Raw genomic sequence first — 18,106 nt, forward strand, 5'->3', positions numbered from 1 at the left:
GCAGAATTAAGAAGGTTGAGAACCAGCCAGACAGTGGTGGTGCACGCCTTTAATCCCAGCACTTGGGAGGCAGAGGCAGGTGGATTTCTGAGTTCGAGGCCAGCGTGGTCTACAGAGTGAGTTCCAGGACAGCCAGGGCTACACAGAGAAACCCTGTCTCGGGGGGTGGGGGGTAGAGGGGAGGGAAAGTTGAGAACCACTGCTCTAGAGTGTTAAGGCTTTCTCATACTGTGGAACTACTATAGATTATTTTGGCTTTCGTCAAGTCTGCTTGGCTTCAAGAACAAACCTAAAGCTGGGTGTGATGCTACATGCCTTTAATCCCAGCACTCACCAAGAGGAAGGCTAAATTCAAGCCTATCCTTTTCTACATGTTTATTCAGCTCCAGGACAGCCAGAATTACATAGAGAGACCCTGTCTCAATACAAGAAAAGCAAACTTTTTAAAGTTAATTGAAGGTGTACTGGTATAGACAGGATAGCAATCACTATTGCAGACAAGACTGGCCTTAAATTTGTGGCTGTCCTCCTGCCTCTGCCTCCCAAGTGCTGCCATTACAAGTGTGCCCACCATGCCTACCATCTTTCTTAGAACTTTCCCCAGTGTAGTAGGATTAAGTTGTTCCATTGACTACATTTCCAATCCTAAGCTTTTATTTTATAAGGTCCTATTTCATTTACTGCAGCTCTATACCAACCCAACTGGTCCTGAGAGGCGTAACTACAAAGAGTCTCTTATTGCTGTGATGCATCATATCACTTACTCTGTTGAAAGCAGCAAGTAGCATAGGAAGCTAGCTTGTCCTTAGGCTGACAGACTTCGATGTATTCTCTGAGCTGAGCAACAAAAGAAAGGTCCTTCCAGCCTTCTTTTTCTCATGCACATCATGGAAGAAAGGAAGTTGTGGTTTTCATGTAATTTCTGGAGGACTTGGGTTCTGTGAAGTGACTTGGGAGACTGTGGGAAAGTCCTGGCATCTCCTTATTTCAGTTCCACTCTTAACATGTTATGGCAAAACAAGTTTAGTTTATGAAAAGTAAGATAAATGGAGTGAACACAACAGGGGTGATTTGGGGCTCTCCTGAGGTGACTGCCTTGGTATCTACCTGAGGGTTTGGTGCAAGCATATATACTTATGTTGCGGCTGAGAAATAACAGTGCCCCTCCCTCTGGTTCTGCAGCAGGTAAGACCTCGTTTGGGGTGAAGTAGGCTAGAATTGTAATCCTGGGTTTCTCCTTACCAAGTGGGTAAATCCTCTATCTCTTCTACCAAATACTTACCTGGAATATACAGCATGAAGGTCTACTAAAATAATAGGCTTCACTAGGTGGTAGCTGCTTTTGTGACTGCTAGTTCAGGCCAGGGTTCCAAGATCTCTGCTGGGGAGTGGTACATGGCTCAAGGTCAGTTAGCATAAGAACTTTGGCTTCCCATCATAGCATTGTTAGAATGCCCATGGCTGGGTTAACATTCCTTGCCTGGCATCTGGTTGGTCACCTGTATACATGTTAGCATCTCATTGTTTAAGGCAAAAGTCATCAATCCTGTCCTATGGAGTAGGTATACCCATAGGGGGTTATTGCCCATTTGCAGGTGGAGCTCCTGTTGTCATACCTGGAACATGGCCTACACAGATATTTACAGTAGCACAATGTGGGCAGATGCACTGTGTGGGATGACAGTAAAGTTTCTATGCAATATGATTTTATTACTTTGTAAACAGCCTGAACCAAAAGATAGTTTAAAATGGCCAAAAATATTTAAAAATAATAGTCATTTGTTCCTTACATGAATACTTTCAGCTGGACATTAAATTACTAAACACATGGAATCCCAGTAAGGCAGGTGAACACCCAGTGTTGCATGTGTGGTCACTCCCGGGTGAAATCTTGGTCACTGGGACTCTTCTTCCCAGTTGTTTGAAGGTTGTTCCAGAATAGCTAACAGGAAGACCAGGCTGCCTGTGCTATCACTGCTCATTCTGTTGGCCCTCTGTGATGGAGGCTGACACAGAACCCTGGCCCTTGTTGACATCACTGATGCACATCCACTGTCCATCCACCGACTCTTTCCACAGGGTCACCTGCAAGTTAACACACAAAAGTCACAAGTCTGTGCCTGTTGTGCTGCTCTTCAGCCACATTCTCAGTGCAGACACAGGCTAAGGGACAAAGAATCTAGCTTCCACTGCATTTACTCAAAATGCAGGGAAGGACTAAGCCATGTTACAGAGCACAACAGGAATAATCCATAGGGAACATGGCTTTAACTAGAGTGACAGAAAGTATGTGGCTGAGAGGCCAGGTTGGGCCATCTGTGTCATCAAGTGTAACAGCACAAGTTAGGACACTATTATATGAGGGACCATTGTAGAGCAAACAGCTGAAAAGGTCTGTCCCTGGAAAGAAACTGAGTGGCTGTTCTCTGACAGTACTGTCCTGTGACGACTCAGAAGGGCGTTTGCCTCGTGCAGCTCACCTGTGCCTGTTACAGAAGCAGGATCCTTACCTTTAAATAGGCTGAAAAATAGCCTGAGAAGGCAGACTGTAAAATGCTTCAGGAATGCCAATTATATCAGCTTCTGACTCTAGTACAAAGAAATAAAGGGGGATGACTATCCTTTGAGATGGGGCCTATAAGTCTGTTCTGGAACTACTACAGAGCAGAAAAGGCTATGTGCAGAGGGTATTAAATGTTTGTATTTGTCTCTTCGTAAAGAACAATGTTGTCTGTGTGTTAGCTTTAAAAAGGGAAGCCATTATGCTAAATGAGATAAGCCAGCCACAAAGGGACAGAAAGTAGAGTGGGTAGTGAAGGAAGCCAGTTAATGGGCACTGAGTTTGTTTTACAAGCTGAAGAATTCTGAAGATCAATTGAACAGTGTCAACACACAGTCTATTTTACCAGCTCTAGAAAATATGGAGGTTGTTCCTATTTTCTGCCCTTTGTTGGTTTTTCCAGTGGTCACTTGGCTCATGTCAGAAGCAGGAGGTGGAGCCATAAGACATGGTAAAAGTCCCTGTGAACTATCCTGATGCTTAGGAAAGAACCCCAGGCTCTCCTTGCAGAGGTCAGGCTATACTGCAGCTATGCAATGAAGTCCTTTTTTGTGTCATACAAGACACAGTACCTCAGAAGGTTGAAGAGACTGAGTTATAATTCAGATCTAACTCTATGATGGAACCATTTACTGTACATGCCAGCAAGAGCAAAACCATTAGGGTCTATATGCTTGCCCCCCCCCCCCCCGAAACGGGATATACCTTATTGTCTCCACCTGACACAGCCAGGATGTTTGCTGTGATGGACCAGCTCACGTGCCACACAACATCATTGAACTTGTGTAGGAGTTTAGGTGACCACATATTGCCGGAGGCATCATCACAGGTCCAAATAAACACTCGACCATCCTAGGGAAAGAAACACATCAGGAGATGGGGGGTGAAAACATTTTCCCCAGGGGGAGTTATTTGTTCCGGCAGAGAGGGAGGGAAGCCACACTAAAGAGTCTGTTCCAGTGTCTTGCTTCTAATTCTTTCACCTTGAACACTTCTCACAAATAGGCCTTGGCTCTGGATTTTGTGGATTCAGGGATAAATCCAGGGCATTGCTATAAATAGTCTGTTTTTCTTCCTGGCTGACTAGTGTCTCATGTGAACAGGGACAACCATCTTACAAACCACACAGAGATGGAACAGACAAATGGACAAACAAGAATGCCCAATAAGAACACTAAAGACCTGAAGTCCTTGCCTCTTACTTCTCATCCCAGTGAGCACAGGAAATAAGGGAAGGATGACTAGTACAAGGACCCAAGGCACTAAGTCCGGGCACCTCCATCCCTCCTACATGAGGGTCAGGAGGGACCAAAGCTTGGCACTAGTTCTCAAGCTACATCGGACTCATCCCACTGTACGCTGGTCCTACAGGGGCCTTCTGTTCTCTGTCCAGGTCATAGGGGATGTTCTCATGGGGTGAGGCTGACCTGAGAGCAGCTGGCAATGGTGCTGGTGGGCAAGCCAATGGAGGGGGCCCAGGCAACATCTCGAACCCAGTCGCTGTGTGCCTCTAGCTTTTGCTCCTCTTTCCACTGGCCATCCTCCTCTTCCCTGCAGAGGAAACCAGAGCAGGAATACAGTGGCTGGCTGGCAGGCATTCCCACCTTGGTGAAGGGTTCACCTTTCATGTTTTCTTCAATGAGACCAATGAGTAGAATTCTACTTAGCTTATTAAGCTGCCCATAAGGTCCCCAGGAAATGCCCTTTTATCCATAGCTCCAAAGTTTGGGGAATACTAAAGTGCTTAGAAAAAGAGCAAGGTGTTTGTTTTAAAAAGGAAAACCTAACAAACTGAAAACAGACTGTTTACTGACAGAAAGGTGATCTTGCTTTTTGTACACTGTAGCTGAGCAATGACAGGCAGAAGAGATGTCCATACAACTCACTGACCTCCACAGCTTGATGAGGTTGTCACAGCCACCCGATGCAAATTTCTTGATGTAATTGGGTTTCTGCCCTGATGGTTGGTCTATAAGGCTTCCAGGCACAACAGCTGGGGCCCAACTGACAGCATTACAGCCAATCTGTAAAGGGGAACTTGTGATGAGACTATGTTCTTGCATAGCAGTAAAATAAAATTTCCCATGTACTCCTGGTGATTTCCCTCTAGTTGTCAGAACTTGGATTACAGCACACAGATAAAGTGATGAGCAAGAATAAGGCACTAATGTAATGCCAGCATGGGAGGCAAGATAAGGGGACATGGGACAGCAAGATTGTTGACCACTGGCCAACCAACCTAGCCAACTCCATGCACTTCAGATTCAGTAAGAGATCCTGTCTCAAAATGTGAAGAGCAACAAGCAAGATACCTGATGTCAACCTTGGGCCTATACATTCACCCTCATAGACCCATATTACTAACAAGTACACACACACACACACACACAGAGAGAGAGAGAGAGAGAGAGAGAGAGAGAGAGAGAGAGAGAGAGAGAGAGAGAAAGAGAGAAAGAGAGAGTAGGGGTTAGCCTTAAAGGCAAATACTAGACCAACAGACTACTCAGTAAAAACCCCAAGGGCCAGAAAAGCATAGAGTGGTATATTTCAAGTCTTGAAAGAAAATAACATGATTACAGTGCAGAATCAAGAGAGAAATGAGCATAGTCCAAGGGAACTTGGCCTCAAAACTAGCACTTTGTGAATAGTGGAGAGTTCTGTACCAGAAGGAGGAAGAAAGATTTCTCTCAGAGCACAGAGAAGAGTAAATACCACAGGAAATAAGACATGCAAATGAGGAAAAGCAAAGAAACATTAATACAGTGAACCATCAAACTACAAAGATAACAAGCCAGAAAAGGCACATTAAGGAGGGCTTAAACTAGATAACTTTTCATGGTACCTTGGATTGTGGCTTACTTTCTTTTTGTTCTTGGTGACAGGATCTAGCTATGTAGCTGGGTTGGGTTTGTCTAGGCTTGAGCTTCCATTCTTTCTACCTCAGTTTCCCAATGTGAATAATCTTAATTTACCAATTAAGACACAGACTAGGCCTGGGAAGATGGTTCAGTACTTGCTACAAAGGATTAAAAACCTGAATTTGGACCCCTAGAACACACATTAAAAAAAAATATGGCATAAGCCTTAATTCCCACAGTCAGGAGGCAGAGGCAGGTAGATCTCTTGAGTTGAGGTCATCCTGGTCTACAAATAGAGTTACAGGGCTACACAGAGAAACCCTCTAAAAAACAACCAACCAACCAGGCATAGTGATGTGCACTTGCCCAGTTTTGCACTAGTAGGGCAGAGATAGGAGGACCCATGAAGGTCACTGGCCAGATAGTCTTATCTAAGTTAGTGAGCTTCGGGTTCAGTGAGAGACTGTGTCAACAAATAAGGACACAGTGACAGGCATCAGACATTGATCTGCCTTCACATGAGTATGAACATGTATACATGCATGCTCTACACACACACAAACGGACTAACTTTGAACAAGAACAGCATGCTTGATGGACTTGATTTAGAATCACCTTGGAAACAAACAACTGGGCATGTCTATGAGGACATTTCCAGAACACTCAACTGAATGGAAGCAGGACCATCCCAAGGGCTTAGGATCCTGGATTGCATAAAAAAGAGAAAGTGAGCTGAACACTAGCCTTTATTTCCTTCTCTCTCCTTCCTGACTGCTGATGCCGAGTGACAATTGTCTTACCAGTTGACGGGCTACTGTCAAACTAAGCCAAAATATAAGCTAAAATAAGCCTTGCCTTTCTAGAGTTGATTTTGCCAGAGATTTTGCCACAGCAAGGAGAAAAATTACACACACACACACACACACACACACACACACACACACACACACACACTAAATAGTTTTGAACAATAAATTACTAAAGAAACTAAGTGAGAAATAAAATTTCTTTTTTCTTTTTTTTTTGTTTGTTTGTTTTTGAGACAGGGTTTCTTTGTATAGTCCTGGCTGTCTTAGAACTCATTCTATGGACCAGGCTGGCCTCAAACTTAGAGATACTGCTTGCCTCTGCCTCCCAAATGCTGGGATTAAAGGTGTGATCTGCAATTGCCCAGCTTGAGAAAATTTCTTAAATAAATGTAAATGGAAACATACTAAAAGCATACAAAACATAAGTTGTACATTAATGGAAAAAAATAGCAAAAGCAGTAAAAAGAAGGAGCTTTCCAACATGGAGATCCTACATCCAAACAGAACACAACAACTCTAGTTCCAGGGAAACCAATGACTGGCCTCCAAAGGCACTGTACTCATTTATGTGTATCCACACCCACACTAAAATCAACTGGTATGAACGCCAACAATACACGAAACAATGTCTAGTTACTCAAAAAATATAAATACACACTTGACTCCTCTACTAGGCAAAGGAGCCATCAAGAAAACAGCAGCAAACTCTGGGTTGGATGAAGTGGGAAAAAGAATGCTTACAGAGTGCTGGCAGCGGTGGTGAGGGCGGTGAGGTGGTAAGTTAGTGCAGCCACTACAGGAAAGAACTCTACAGGATCCTGCTCTACCACTCTTGGATGTACACCCAGGGGACTCTTAGCACAGCACGGGAATAATTCAACCATCCCTGTTTACTACTATTCAAAGCAGCTATGAACTGGGGCCCTGTGTACACCATCAAAGAAAACAGCCTAGATATACAATGGAGTTTCTATTCTGCCATGGAAGAATGAAAGTATTTTACTTGCAGGATAATAGATGGAATGGGAGATCATCATGTTAAGTGAAACAAGCCCGACTCAGACAACTGTTGCATTTTCTCTCATGTACAGAATATATACATAAAAAAACCAAGACATGGTAATATTGAAAAGAGACTATTTGGGAAGAGGAAGTGGACTATCTGGAGGAGGAGACAAGAGAGGGTAATGGGTGAATATGATTGAACTATAGGACATGCATATATTAAAATGTAAACTTGTAATTTTACACAATGATACACTAATAGAAAATGCAAAAAGATAAACAAAACTACCAGATGACCCGACTGTTTCATAGAAAGATATATACCTAATGGTATGGGAATTAGAAACAGATACACAAAAACCCATAAACATTCATAGCAACATCTAATAAAAAACTGAAAATGCCCATTCTTGGACTGGGTTTGTGTCAAATCATTAGTTAACACATGCTCTGGCAGACAAACTCTGAAAATGAATACTTGCCAGTTTGTTCGTTTCTTTCTTTCTAATGGTTTTTCTAGATAGAGCTTCTCTGTGTAGCCCTGTCTGTCCTGGAACTTGCTCTTTAAACCAGGCTGGCTCCAAACAGAGATCCGCTTACTTCTGCCTTCCAAGTGTTAAAGGAGTGTGCCACCATACCCATCCATTCGTTCTTTCATGTGTGTTTTTGAGAATTACAGGACACTCAGTTAGAGGCTCAGTTTCCACTTCCCACAATGCTTTCTGGCCTATTTCATACTTAAAGGATCAGAAAGCACAGGGAACTAGATCTGTAGGTCATTCTTCAGAACTCACTGAGTTCTGGGTATCCACAATGCTTGTCAGCCTCAGGCTTCTGTAACAAGGTGGCTGGTGAAAGTGCCCCATGCTTCTGTCCCCAACCTGGGTTTTACTAGGAGAAACCAGTGCCACCTATGCCTTGGGCTGAGAAGGCTGGTGTAGTTGCTGTCCCTCATAACAAAGTGGCTGCATCAAGTCTAACTTATAACCTTTCCCAGCCACCGCTCAGCTGGGACACCCACTCTCCTCCTAGGAACACAGAAGACTTTAGTAGAACAACTGTGCTGTCTCCCATGCAACAGGCTGGACTCACCGTATGAGCGTTGTTAATCTTCTTCACTTCCCACTGGCCTTCCCCTGTATAGGTCAGCAGTGAGATGGCCCCATCTGAACTCCCACAGGCCAGGATCAGGCCATAGTCATGAGGGGCCCAGCAAACAGAGTTCACTGTGGAAAGGAGGTACAGTGAGAAGGCTTTCATCCTACGTCTACTATTCTGCTAAATTCTTAGAAAAACCATAGGGATTGCCAGCAGCCTGTTGGTATTTGGACAAATGAGGACAAATTAACACCTAATAGCATTTCCTAAGTCATTTCACAATAGCAAGGAGGAGGGGCACCCTGAGATTCAAGGCTGAGCCTTGGAAAGCCTCACTGTTCTTACTAAACCTCTTTCTCTGGACTGGCTTTAGGTCTTGGGGACTGACCTCTGCTGTGGATAGACTAGTGAAAAAGCCAACAAATGTCCAAAGGATGAACAACAGCAAGAGAAAAGTCTGGGATGTGACCAAAACCCGGGGTTTTTCCCACCATAAGACCTTCCTACTCACCTACCAACTCTACATACCTGAGGAGTCATGTCCTGAGTGCTCATGGGTCTTCTCCCAAGTGCCATTTTCTTCCTTCCAGATAATGACTTTCCGGTCATAGGAACAGGAAGCCAGGATATTGCCATACATAGGGTGAGCCCAGGCCACTTGCCACACTGGCCCCTCATGTCTGTAAAGGAAGAAGTTAGAGGCTGCTCAGAGGGTCAGGGGACCCACAGTACCAGTTCCCTCTGGAGAGTCAACACAGTGCTCCCACTGTCTTAGTTTTTTGAGGCAGGGTCTCATACTATAGCTCAGGTTAGCCTTGAGCTTGTGATCCTCCCAAATGCTAGGACAGAAGGTATGTGCCGCCACACTTACATTTGGTTTGTGTTCTACTAGGTTTAGAATGAGAACTCTGCATCTTGAAATGATTTACTAAAACATTAAACTGCCTCTGCCAAAACCAAGTAACAAGTGGCAGGTCTAACAATCTGTAATTTCAAAGTAATAATGAAGCAAAAATGACATTCACAGACAGTGACATGTAAAATGAAGACACGTCTGACTTTTCTTGGTGATGAAGTGACAGGTCTACAGTCATTACTTGAGTTTCCAGCCTATATCCAAAATAGAAGGACATGGTAAATTCAGAGTCACGTAAACAAACGTGATTGTTTCCCTGTCCCAGTTCACCAAATTTGTGACCCTATTCACAGAACTCCAGCAGACACCGGTACCCAGGCAAGGAACCCATGCTATGTCAAAGCCTCTGATGGAAAACAGAAATGCGACTATGAAAATGAGCCAAGACCCTAAGGGTTAGTGGGGGGGGGGGGGGAAGAAGCAAACATCTTGTAAATAATCCCTGGCCATCTATCTGCCATGGGCAAACAGAACAAGAGGATGTGTAAAGTTTGCCTATGAACCCAGTGAGATAGCCTAGTGGGTAAGGCACCTGCTGTGTAAGCCTGAGTTCAATCCCCAGAAGCCATGGAAAGAACTCCACCAAGTTGTCTTTTGACTGCCACATGTGAGTCTGTACATGCACCCCATGTCATCTCATAACCATACTTCCTAAATGACACTTCAGGTGAAATGTCTAAATGTGCAGGTTGGTACTGTAGTGTTCATTGCTTCTGAACATGGCAGTGTTGCCCATATCAAAGATATATTGAGGATGGGCCCTGGAAAGAGTCAGGGTTATCCCATCTGAGGTAAGGAGAGGAGGGCTGCAAGAGGCAAAGTGCCCTGCTTGCCCAGGTCTCCTGGTGGTAGAACTGGGGATCATACTTGAGTGTATCTGTGCCCTTACCTGCACCTCTACTAAAGGCAGAGGCGTCTGGGCTCTAAGCATCCTCGCTGCTGAATGTTCTCCGGGATTGCTCTGGATTTGAGTTCCTCCCAGGCCTGAGAACTCAGCTATCCTGAGAGTTCAGCTATCCTGAGAGTTCAGCTATCCTGAGAGTTCAGCTATCCTGAGAGTTCAGCTATCCTGAGAACTCAGCTATCCTGAGAGTTCAGCTATCCTGAGAGTTCAGCTATCCTGAGAGTTCAGCTATCCTGAGAACTCAGCTATCCTGAGAGTTCAGCTATCCTGAGAGTTCAGCTATCCTGAGAATTCAGCTATCCTGAGAGTTCAGCTATCGCGACCTTCTCCATGCTTGTTTACACTTACCCTCTGAGGTCTGCGATGAGTATCTGCCCTCCATTTCGCACATCAAAAATTTTGACGGACCTATCCGAGGAGCAGGTTGCTAGGCGGGTTCCATAATAGTCCATCTGTGCATCATGCTGCAAGGGGAAGACAACTAGGGAAGCCTGCAGCACGGGTGGCTAACCCCCAAGCCAGGACCGAGTACAGACTCAAACCAGGTTTTAGGAATAGTCAGTCAGTTGTCACCTGGAGCAGTTAGAAACTTGCAAAGAAAGTATTGTATGGACCTTAACATTCCTTTGTCACATCTCTACTCAAGGAAAATGATTCTTCTGGAAGTCATCTTTCTACTGAGTCAGGCCTTGCCCTCCTGGTAAGTAGGCTTGCAGGTCCATTTAAAAACCCTTTTCAGCAGAGTACTGTCATACTGGTAAGGAAAGCATAGTATCCAAGAAGGAAATTCTATCTTCTTAGCTTATCTGTCATACAACCTTTGAAAATTAGCTTATTTCTTTAACTGTCAGTTTCCATATCTTAAGAAGGACTTAAGGAGCACACTGGCTTCATGGGTCCTTGAAAGCTAACAAGATACTGAATAGAAAGTATTTAGAGTTTGATGACAAGTTTAGAGAGCACACAGATGTCTCTAACTACCATGCTGCCTCATCTGGTCCCCAGGAGGAAACCTAGGTGGGTCACTGGCAGGCCTGCCTAGATTGGATCTGTTGCCCTTGGGTCCATGCCAGCTCCAGCCAGATGGTCTCACAGCTAGGCTACTCACCACCAAAACCAGTAAGATGCACAGTTTTGCATCAGAAGCCCCAAAGCAAGTGCTGGTGGTCAGGTGTGGAGGTCAGGGACCTCCCAGGAAAGACTGAAACCACTAGGCCTGGGCCCTGCTCAAAGGCTGCCTGCACTGTTTGGCTCCAGGAAGCAGGCTGAGTTTTTTTAGAGACTTCAACCTCTGGACCGTCCGTAGCAGCACTAGACTGTGCCCTGTGTTGGCCTATCAAGACACGCCCTGAGCTGCCCAAGGGCCTGATGTGGACTACTCTCTGGGGGAAAAGTGTCTCAGCCTCTGCCCTATGCTTTCACGGTGGCTGCCAGCCTTTCCACTCTCCCTCACTAACCCCCTTTCAATAGAGCTAAGAAACAGCCTTAGGAGAAAGACAAGTGGGAAGACGATCAATTGTCAAACCTCTGCAGCCTTACTCTCACAGCAGGGTACTGTGCTGGCCAAAGACTGAAGGGTCTGAACTTACAGCAGAACCAGGTTCTTATGGCAAAGATAAGCACTGTCAAAAACCTGCCAACTCAGAGGTCATGTAGGAAAATGATTAAACCCAAGGTTTATGGCCTGCTAGGAACATAGTTAAAACGTTCACTGAGGGGAATGCCCATGTCCAGACCCAGGAGAAGGGCTGAATGGATACTTACAATCATGTCCTCATGAGAGGTATCCACAGTGTTAATTACTGACACCTAGAACCAAAGACATTCTGTGAATTCACTGACAGCAGCCACAACAGTCATCTCATTAAAGCAGCAATTGTTTCTGAAGTTCTTATAGGCATTCATTCACTCATGGGCAAAGACAGTTTTAGTTAGTGGGATCAAGCAGGAACAGGGTTCACATTCCCTTTCTGCATCACAACTGATTCTGATGGCCCAGACAGTTTATGTGGAACAGGTTATAATTCAAGACCAGGATTTGACTTTAGTTGCCTCTGAGGCTACTCTCTGGTCTATATGAACTGTGAAAGACCTGTCTAGACTTTCACCTTGTGGGACCCAGGCCTGATAGTCTGTAGAGGTCATAAACAGTTGTGATGGACCCCGATGATTTCTCTATTCATTTCGAATCAATCGGCCTCCCTTGATCCCTAACAAGTTAGACTCTTACACATACAAAGCCATGGACAGCTATAGTACCTTACGCTACTTCTCTGCTGGAGATGGTAAGCTCCCTGAAACTATGTGTAGCTTTGATACATTCTCTGTGTGTCTTAGTACATAGGTCTAGCTGGCCTAGAGCTCACTACATAGACTAGGCTGCCCTCAAACTCTGAGATTTACCTGCTTCTGCCTTCTTGAAAGCTGGGATTAAAGGCAGGCACCATCACATACCTCATCTTTGAATCTAAGTTATTTAGCACAATATTTTACAGATAGAAGGAACTCAGTAACTATCTACTAAATTAATAAGTGAGCAAAGATATACAATTCTTTTCTTGGCTCATCCACTATTAAATTCTTGGAAAAGAAAAGTGGACGGAAAAGGTGGCTTCTATTTGAGACTGACATTTCTCAACATTTCCAACAAGTCACTTTTTCCAGTGCAAACTGTGCAGTTACACAGCCCAACTCCTTAAGGCAGGTGTTGCACTGCAGATCCTTAACACTCTGGAAGATCAAGAGGATGGATCAAGAATTCAGTGGTAGCCTAGGCTACTTTTCAGAAAGGTAGACCCTGGGAGAGTATGGGCAGCAAGGCACACAGAAGGCACACACTGAATAAGTGTATGTTTCCTTGAGAATTCTAAATGCTCTGAAAAGTTTCTGCAAAGATTAGAGAAGGAGGAATAGCACCTGCCTGCAGACAATGGCATTTTCCTGTGAGCATCAAAAGACACTAGGTGCAATCAATTATAGTCAACAGAAAAACTAAGCAATTTAAGGTGCCAGTGAAGAGAAAACCTTTACCAAAACCACACTGCTGGCAACAAACCTGTCTACTAAACCTCTAACACCCTGCCTCCCAGCACACACCAATATAAGGTGGGTGACGTGCTCAAGAATCCCCAACAATCCCGACTGGTTCAAGGAAAAGTAATTTTATATTGGTGACTGGAAGGACCTTGGAAAGCTGGCATCCTTCTGGCCATTCTCAACCAGCAGCCATGAGTTCTGATCCACACTTTGGGGTGCTATGTGTTTTAAAACTCTTGGAGCAGTCCTCTGGAGCATCTAACACTTATGTACTTACTGGAACACAGTAGGCAGCAGCACTCAAACCAATTCAGTTCATCAGAATCACACCAGGTACAAACTTAGAATGAACCTACGTAAGAGTCTCCAACCTGGTAACAGAAGCGCCAAAGACCAACAGAAGGAGGCAGCTCCTTGCACCGCTGTGCCAACCAGGGTCTAAGACTTCCAGAGTTCCATTCACTTAGTGTCTCGTGGGGTAGTGAAGATATACCACAGATACCGTGTAAATTCAAAAATAAAAAGCTGAGACGATGCCCTGAAGCCACTCTGCTAGACCTGCCATCAGTTTCCCGAAGGGACCATCACACGTGGGAGTCCTGTGTCCATGCAACTGATCCCTCCACAACCTTTGCTGAGGTAACAGGTGGCAGGACCGAATGATTAGAATTTGGATCTTAGCTCGCCACCGCCCAGCGCAAGTGTTGATGATAGCAGCATCTGCTCAGCAGGCTACGCGTAGGCAGGAGATGTGAGCAATAGTGGGAACGTACTAAGGGCTTGTTAGGCAGTAGATCCTATGAGAGCTTTAGCTGTTTTTCCAATTCTGGAGGACAAGACAGGAGATGGGCAGGAGGTGGTTCAGCAGCCCGGGCCTCTGAGTTCCCGAAGGCCCAGTGGCCTTGCCTTAAAGCTCCCGCCCCGAACACAGGGAGACAGGACACGCAAACCTTGAGGACGTAGGGGTGGTTTGCCCCAAGGCCACGACTATCACAGGGACCACGACACTTACCATAGCTGCAGCAGCGGCGACTCACGGCCTCGGACGTGGCAGCTCTGAACGCTTCACTTCCGGCGCCGGCCCGCAGCCGGCAGGCCGTCACCCAAGAGCTTCCGGTCAGCAACACTCGACTCACACAAAGGTTCCGCGTCTTCTGGAGCCTCGGCCCCGCCCTCCGGCAGCACTGCCCTTATCTTGGCCAACAGTATGGCTCTGGTTGCTGTGGCGACCCTAATCCAAGAATTTTATAATTTGAAGCAGTCACTAGCGGGTTTTCTATTTAGACTAAATTTTTCTGGTTTTTGAGATGCATACATGAAATGACTAGTGATTACAGCGTCACCTTTTTCTGCGGATTCTGGGTCCCGCTGGCTTATCATGACCTTCGTAGAGGTTAATTCCTCAAGTAGACTGGGCTAGTGCTTTGTTAGGTCTTGCTTTAAGTTTCGATGTTGGCTATTGTCTTGCTGTATATTGCCTTATTACGTTTAGGTACGGACCTTGTATCCCTGATTTTTTTTTTTTTTTTTTTTTTTTTGCATAAAAGGGTATTGGACAATGTCAAAGGCTTTTTCATCATCCAATGAGATGATCATGTGGGTGTTTTTTCCAGTTTGTTTATATGCTGAGTTATGTTGATGGATAAATCAATTCCATTAAATTCAGGGACAAGACAGGGCTGCCCACTCTCTCCCTATCTATTCAACATAGTACTTGAAGTTCTACCTAGAACAAAAAGACAATTAAATGAGATTTAAGGGGATACAAATTGGAAAGGAATAAGTCAAAGTTTCACTACTAGCTGATGATATGATAGTATACATAAATTTATCAGCTTTCTTAAGGGATGGCACAACAGTGTCTCTAATCCCTGAGAGTCTGACTGTTCCAAGGGAGAGCAACTGGAAACCCTCCAACCTCTTGTCCCTAGCTTTGGTGCTTACACAAGCACTGTAAAGGGGATGCAGAGCTCCAGGACAGCTCCTCAGATGCTCTTGGAACTATTTCCCCACCACACTTAGAAGCCAAGTGGCCCAGAGTGGAATTTCCACTCCCCATTAGCTAAATCAAAATTCTTTCTGGTTGTATGTTGAAACTGGGATTAAATACCTTGGCTGAAGATAGCTACCAGCAAGATATCAAAACTCTCAGAGTGTAAAGGGAGTTTGGGGAGGGGCCAGGAAAGTGGCAGCCTTATATTCTGACACCTCTCTCCCCCCTGGCTGCTGCTGCCACCACAGCACTTTTGAGATCTCTTTCCTCCTCCAATGGAGAACTTTTGCAGGGATTTGAGGAGATGGTACTTAGGGTAAAACAGAAAAGAAACTTGAGGGGGCTCCTTGGCCTTCTGTTCTTTGAGGCACGGGCCTGTCTGTAGCTGTATCACTAATCCTTCAACTGATTGGGCCAAGTTCTTTTTTTTCTCTGAGCCTTACTTTTCTCCAGTGAAAAATGGTGACAACGGGCATCTTACATGTAAATATAATGCATTGTTATTGAGGGAATTTCCTGGGATAAATTCTGAAGCTGAAGACACTGAGGATCTAGGATAAGCAACAGCAACTTAAGATATTTGCAGGTAGACCGAAAGACATGGTGTTATAAAGCTTTAAAGGACCAACTCTGGCTAAAGAGGTAATGTTATCAGCACCTCATCTCCTACTTCTAAGGGCTCATTCTTTGCTTCTGTGAGTGGCTCTGTTAAGTGAGAAGCACAGTACAGGCTCAGTATCTCTTATCTGAACTACTTGAAAGCAACATGGCCTCATTTTGGTTTTGTGAACATTTGCATATTCATGAGATGTTCTGGGATGAAATCCAAGTCTGAATAGAAAGTTCACATTCTTTATATACTCTTACACACATAGTTGGAATGTATATAATTTTAATAATTTTGTGCCCAAAGCAAGGTTTGGTGGTATGGGGTTTCCTGCCTGTGGCATGATATTGACACTCAGAAAGTTCCAGATTTCAGATTCAGTATGCTCAACCTGTAATACCTACTCTGAAAATTGATGTTGGATTAAGTGAGCCTTGGAACTGAAACTGCGTTTGGAAGTTAGACAGAGCCACTGATACTTGACCTGGGGACTGGTTCAGCTTGTGAAGAGCTAGGATTTTGTGTATCTAACTAGCTTGATGTTTATTTCTTAGTCTGTCATATTTCCTTTCCTGTGAGAGGCTTGTCAGATTCAAATGACTAGGCGTGTTGGTTAGTTTTGTTTAATTTTGCTTTTAGTTTTGTTTTGCCAACTTGACATAAGGCTGGGTCATCTGAGAAAAGGAAACTTTGTTGAGTAGTTGCATCCATCAAATTGGCCTCTAAGCAAGTCTGTTGATGCATTTTTCTTGGTTAAGGACTGATGTGGGAGGGCACAGCCGACTGTGGTTGGTAGGTGGTTCTGCGACATATAAAAAAAGCAGGCCAGGAGGAACAAGCCAGTAAGCACCAGTCCTCCATAGTCTCTGCTTCAATTCCTGTCTCTATTTCCTGCCTGGCTTGAGTTCCTGCCTTGACTTCCTTCAGTGATGGACTATGATTAGGATTTGTAAGGCAAATACATCCTTTCCTCCTCAAATTTCTTTTGGCTATTGTGGTTTATCACTGCAACAGAATGTAAATGAAAACACTAGGGTACCAGGTTCCTCTTTGCTTCCCTCCACCTCTGTAAGGGGTACCACCTATAATCTGTGTCCACACTTTTCATCTTCTTCTTCTAGTTTGTCCCAGACAACAGGCCATTCTTTGTTTTCTCCCTGCTACTTTGCTTTTGAGTAACTCTTCTTTTCTTCTTGAGACCCTTCCTCCCAAGCCTTCCCTCGGAGATGGGTTAATGACCCACAGAAATTCCCTCAGGTGATGGGAGCTCAAAGATGTGACCATGGCAAGATGTCTTTCCCAACCAGAGACTCAACTTCCCCAGGTTCAAATCCATGGGGCGGGGGGGGGGGGGGGGGGGGGGACCCAGCTGTCCTTCGGAAAAAGGCCTTGGGATGTTTACCATGCCTGCGTTTCCATGTGTGCATTTATTGTTATTGCTTAGTATAGTGTTGAAAAGGCAGACAAATCCTGTTAGTTACAAAGAGCACAAGCCAGAGATACAGAGAAATAAAGAGTGTACAATAAGAGCACAGTCACTTCCCAGCCCCGATTGTCCCAGAGCCCCCCAGAGCCCAGGCAGCTTATGGAAGCTGGAGGCGGCACCATTCCCTCGCTACTCTGTTAGAAAAGATGTGCACACGAGAGTTAGCAAAGTGTGGTGACCCCCGAGAGGAAGGGCCCTGGAGGGAGAGCACCACAGACGTTACAAAACAGACCAAGGGCCTGGAAGGACCCAAGCAGCCTCAAACCTTTTGTTTTGGGAGGAGGGGATGATGGCAGCTACCCAGGGCTTGGGGTCCCATGCCTTGGGTGGGTCGGATCTCTATATTAAATCAGAGGGCTTCATTTGGACCTTGGAAAACATGTGGGGACTTTTAGGGTTTGACTGAGTGGCCTTGGTGCTTCTAGAAAAATCTTCACTCCTAGGATTCTCCAAGGGTGGGACTTCAGACACTACAGCAGGAGAGAGTTGGGTGAAAGGCTTGTCAGTGTGTGGTTCAATTGGCAACCTCCTATAGCTACATCAAGGGTGCAAAGACATCCAGGCAAGACATTCTTGTATCCCAAAGGTGCTAAAACTCTGAATAAGAGATGACTCCCAATAACCCAAATACAATTACCAAAAGCCAGTTTAGAAAAGGCAGACAGAAAGTGTCCCTCTGTAGTGTGGGTCTGATGAGTCTGAATGTTCTCTCCAAGTCTGGGTCTGGAAGAGGCCTTCCTTTCCCATCCAGATAAGGACCATGTGGGGACTTGCTCTGGGACAACCACAGGAGATGACTGGTTGTTAGGTGGGGCTTGGTGGCTTCTCCTGACA

At 45.0% G+C, this 18,106-nt stretch overlaps 1 protein-coding gene across 1 annotated transcript; it reads right to left on the bottom strand.

Annotated features, from left to right (window-relative positions):
* Positions 1-1,689: 1,689 nt before the first annotated feature.
* On the bottom strand, positions 1,690-14,314 carry Sec13 (SEC13 homolog, nuclear pore and COPII component). Its single transcript, XM_034512066.2, has 9 exons — positions 14,199-14,314; positions 11,915-11,959; positions 10,499-10,614; positions 8,859-9,010; positions 8,325-8,458; positions 4,451-4,584; positions 3,988-4,111; positions 3,266-3,412; positions 1,690-2,085 (listed from the first exon to the last, which is right to left on the bottom strand). The coding sequence occupies exons 1-9, from the start codon at positions 14,199-14,201 to the stop codon at positions 1,972-1,974; spliced, it is 969 nt and encodes a 322-aa protein (XP_034367957.1). The 5' UTR covers positions 14,202-14,314; the 3' UTR covers positions 1,690-1,971.
* Between the last annotated feature and the right edge of the window lie 3,792 nt (positions 14,315-18,106).

This window comes from Arvicanthis niloticus, chromosome 9, assembly GCF_011762505.2.
Source record: "Arvicanthis niloticus isolate mArvNil1 chromosome 9, mArvNil1.pat.X, whole genome shotgun sequence".
NCBI lineage: Eukaryota > Metazoa > Chordata > Mammalia > Rodentia > Muridae > Arvicanthis > Arvicanthis niloticus.

Coding starts and splice junctions, on each gene's coding strand:
- Sec13 (XM_034512066.2), bottom strand. Junction 4,585..8,324: donor AGATTAACAACGCTCATACG/GTGAGTCCAGCC, acceptor TCCCCTTTACAG/ATTGGCTGTAATGCTGTCAG. Junction 3,413..3,987: donor CCATTGCCAGCTGCTCTCAG/GTCAGCCTCACC, acceptor TTCTTTCCCTAG/GATGGTCGAGTGTTTATTTG.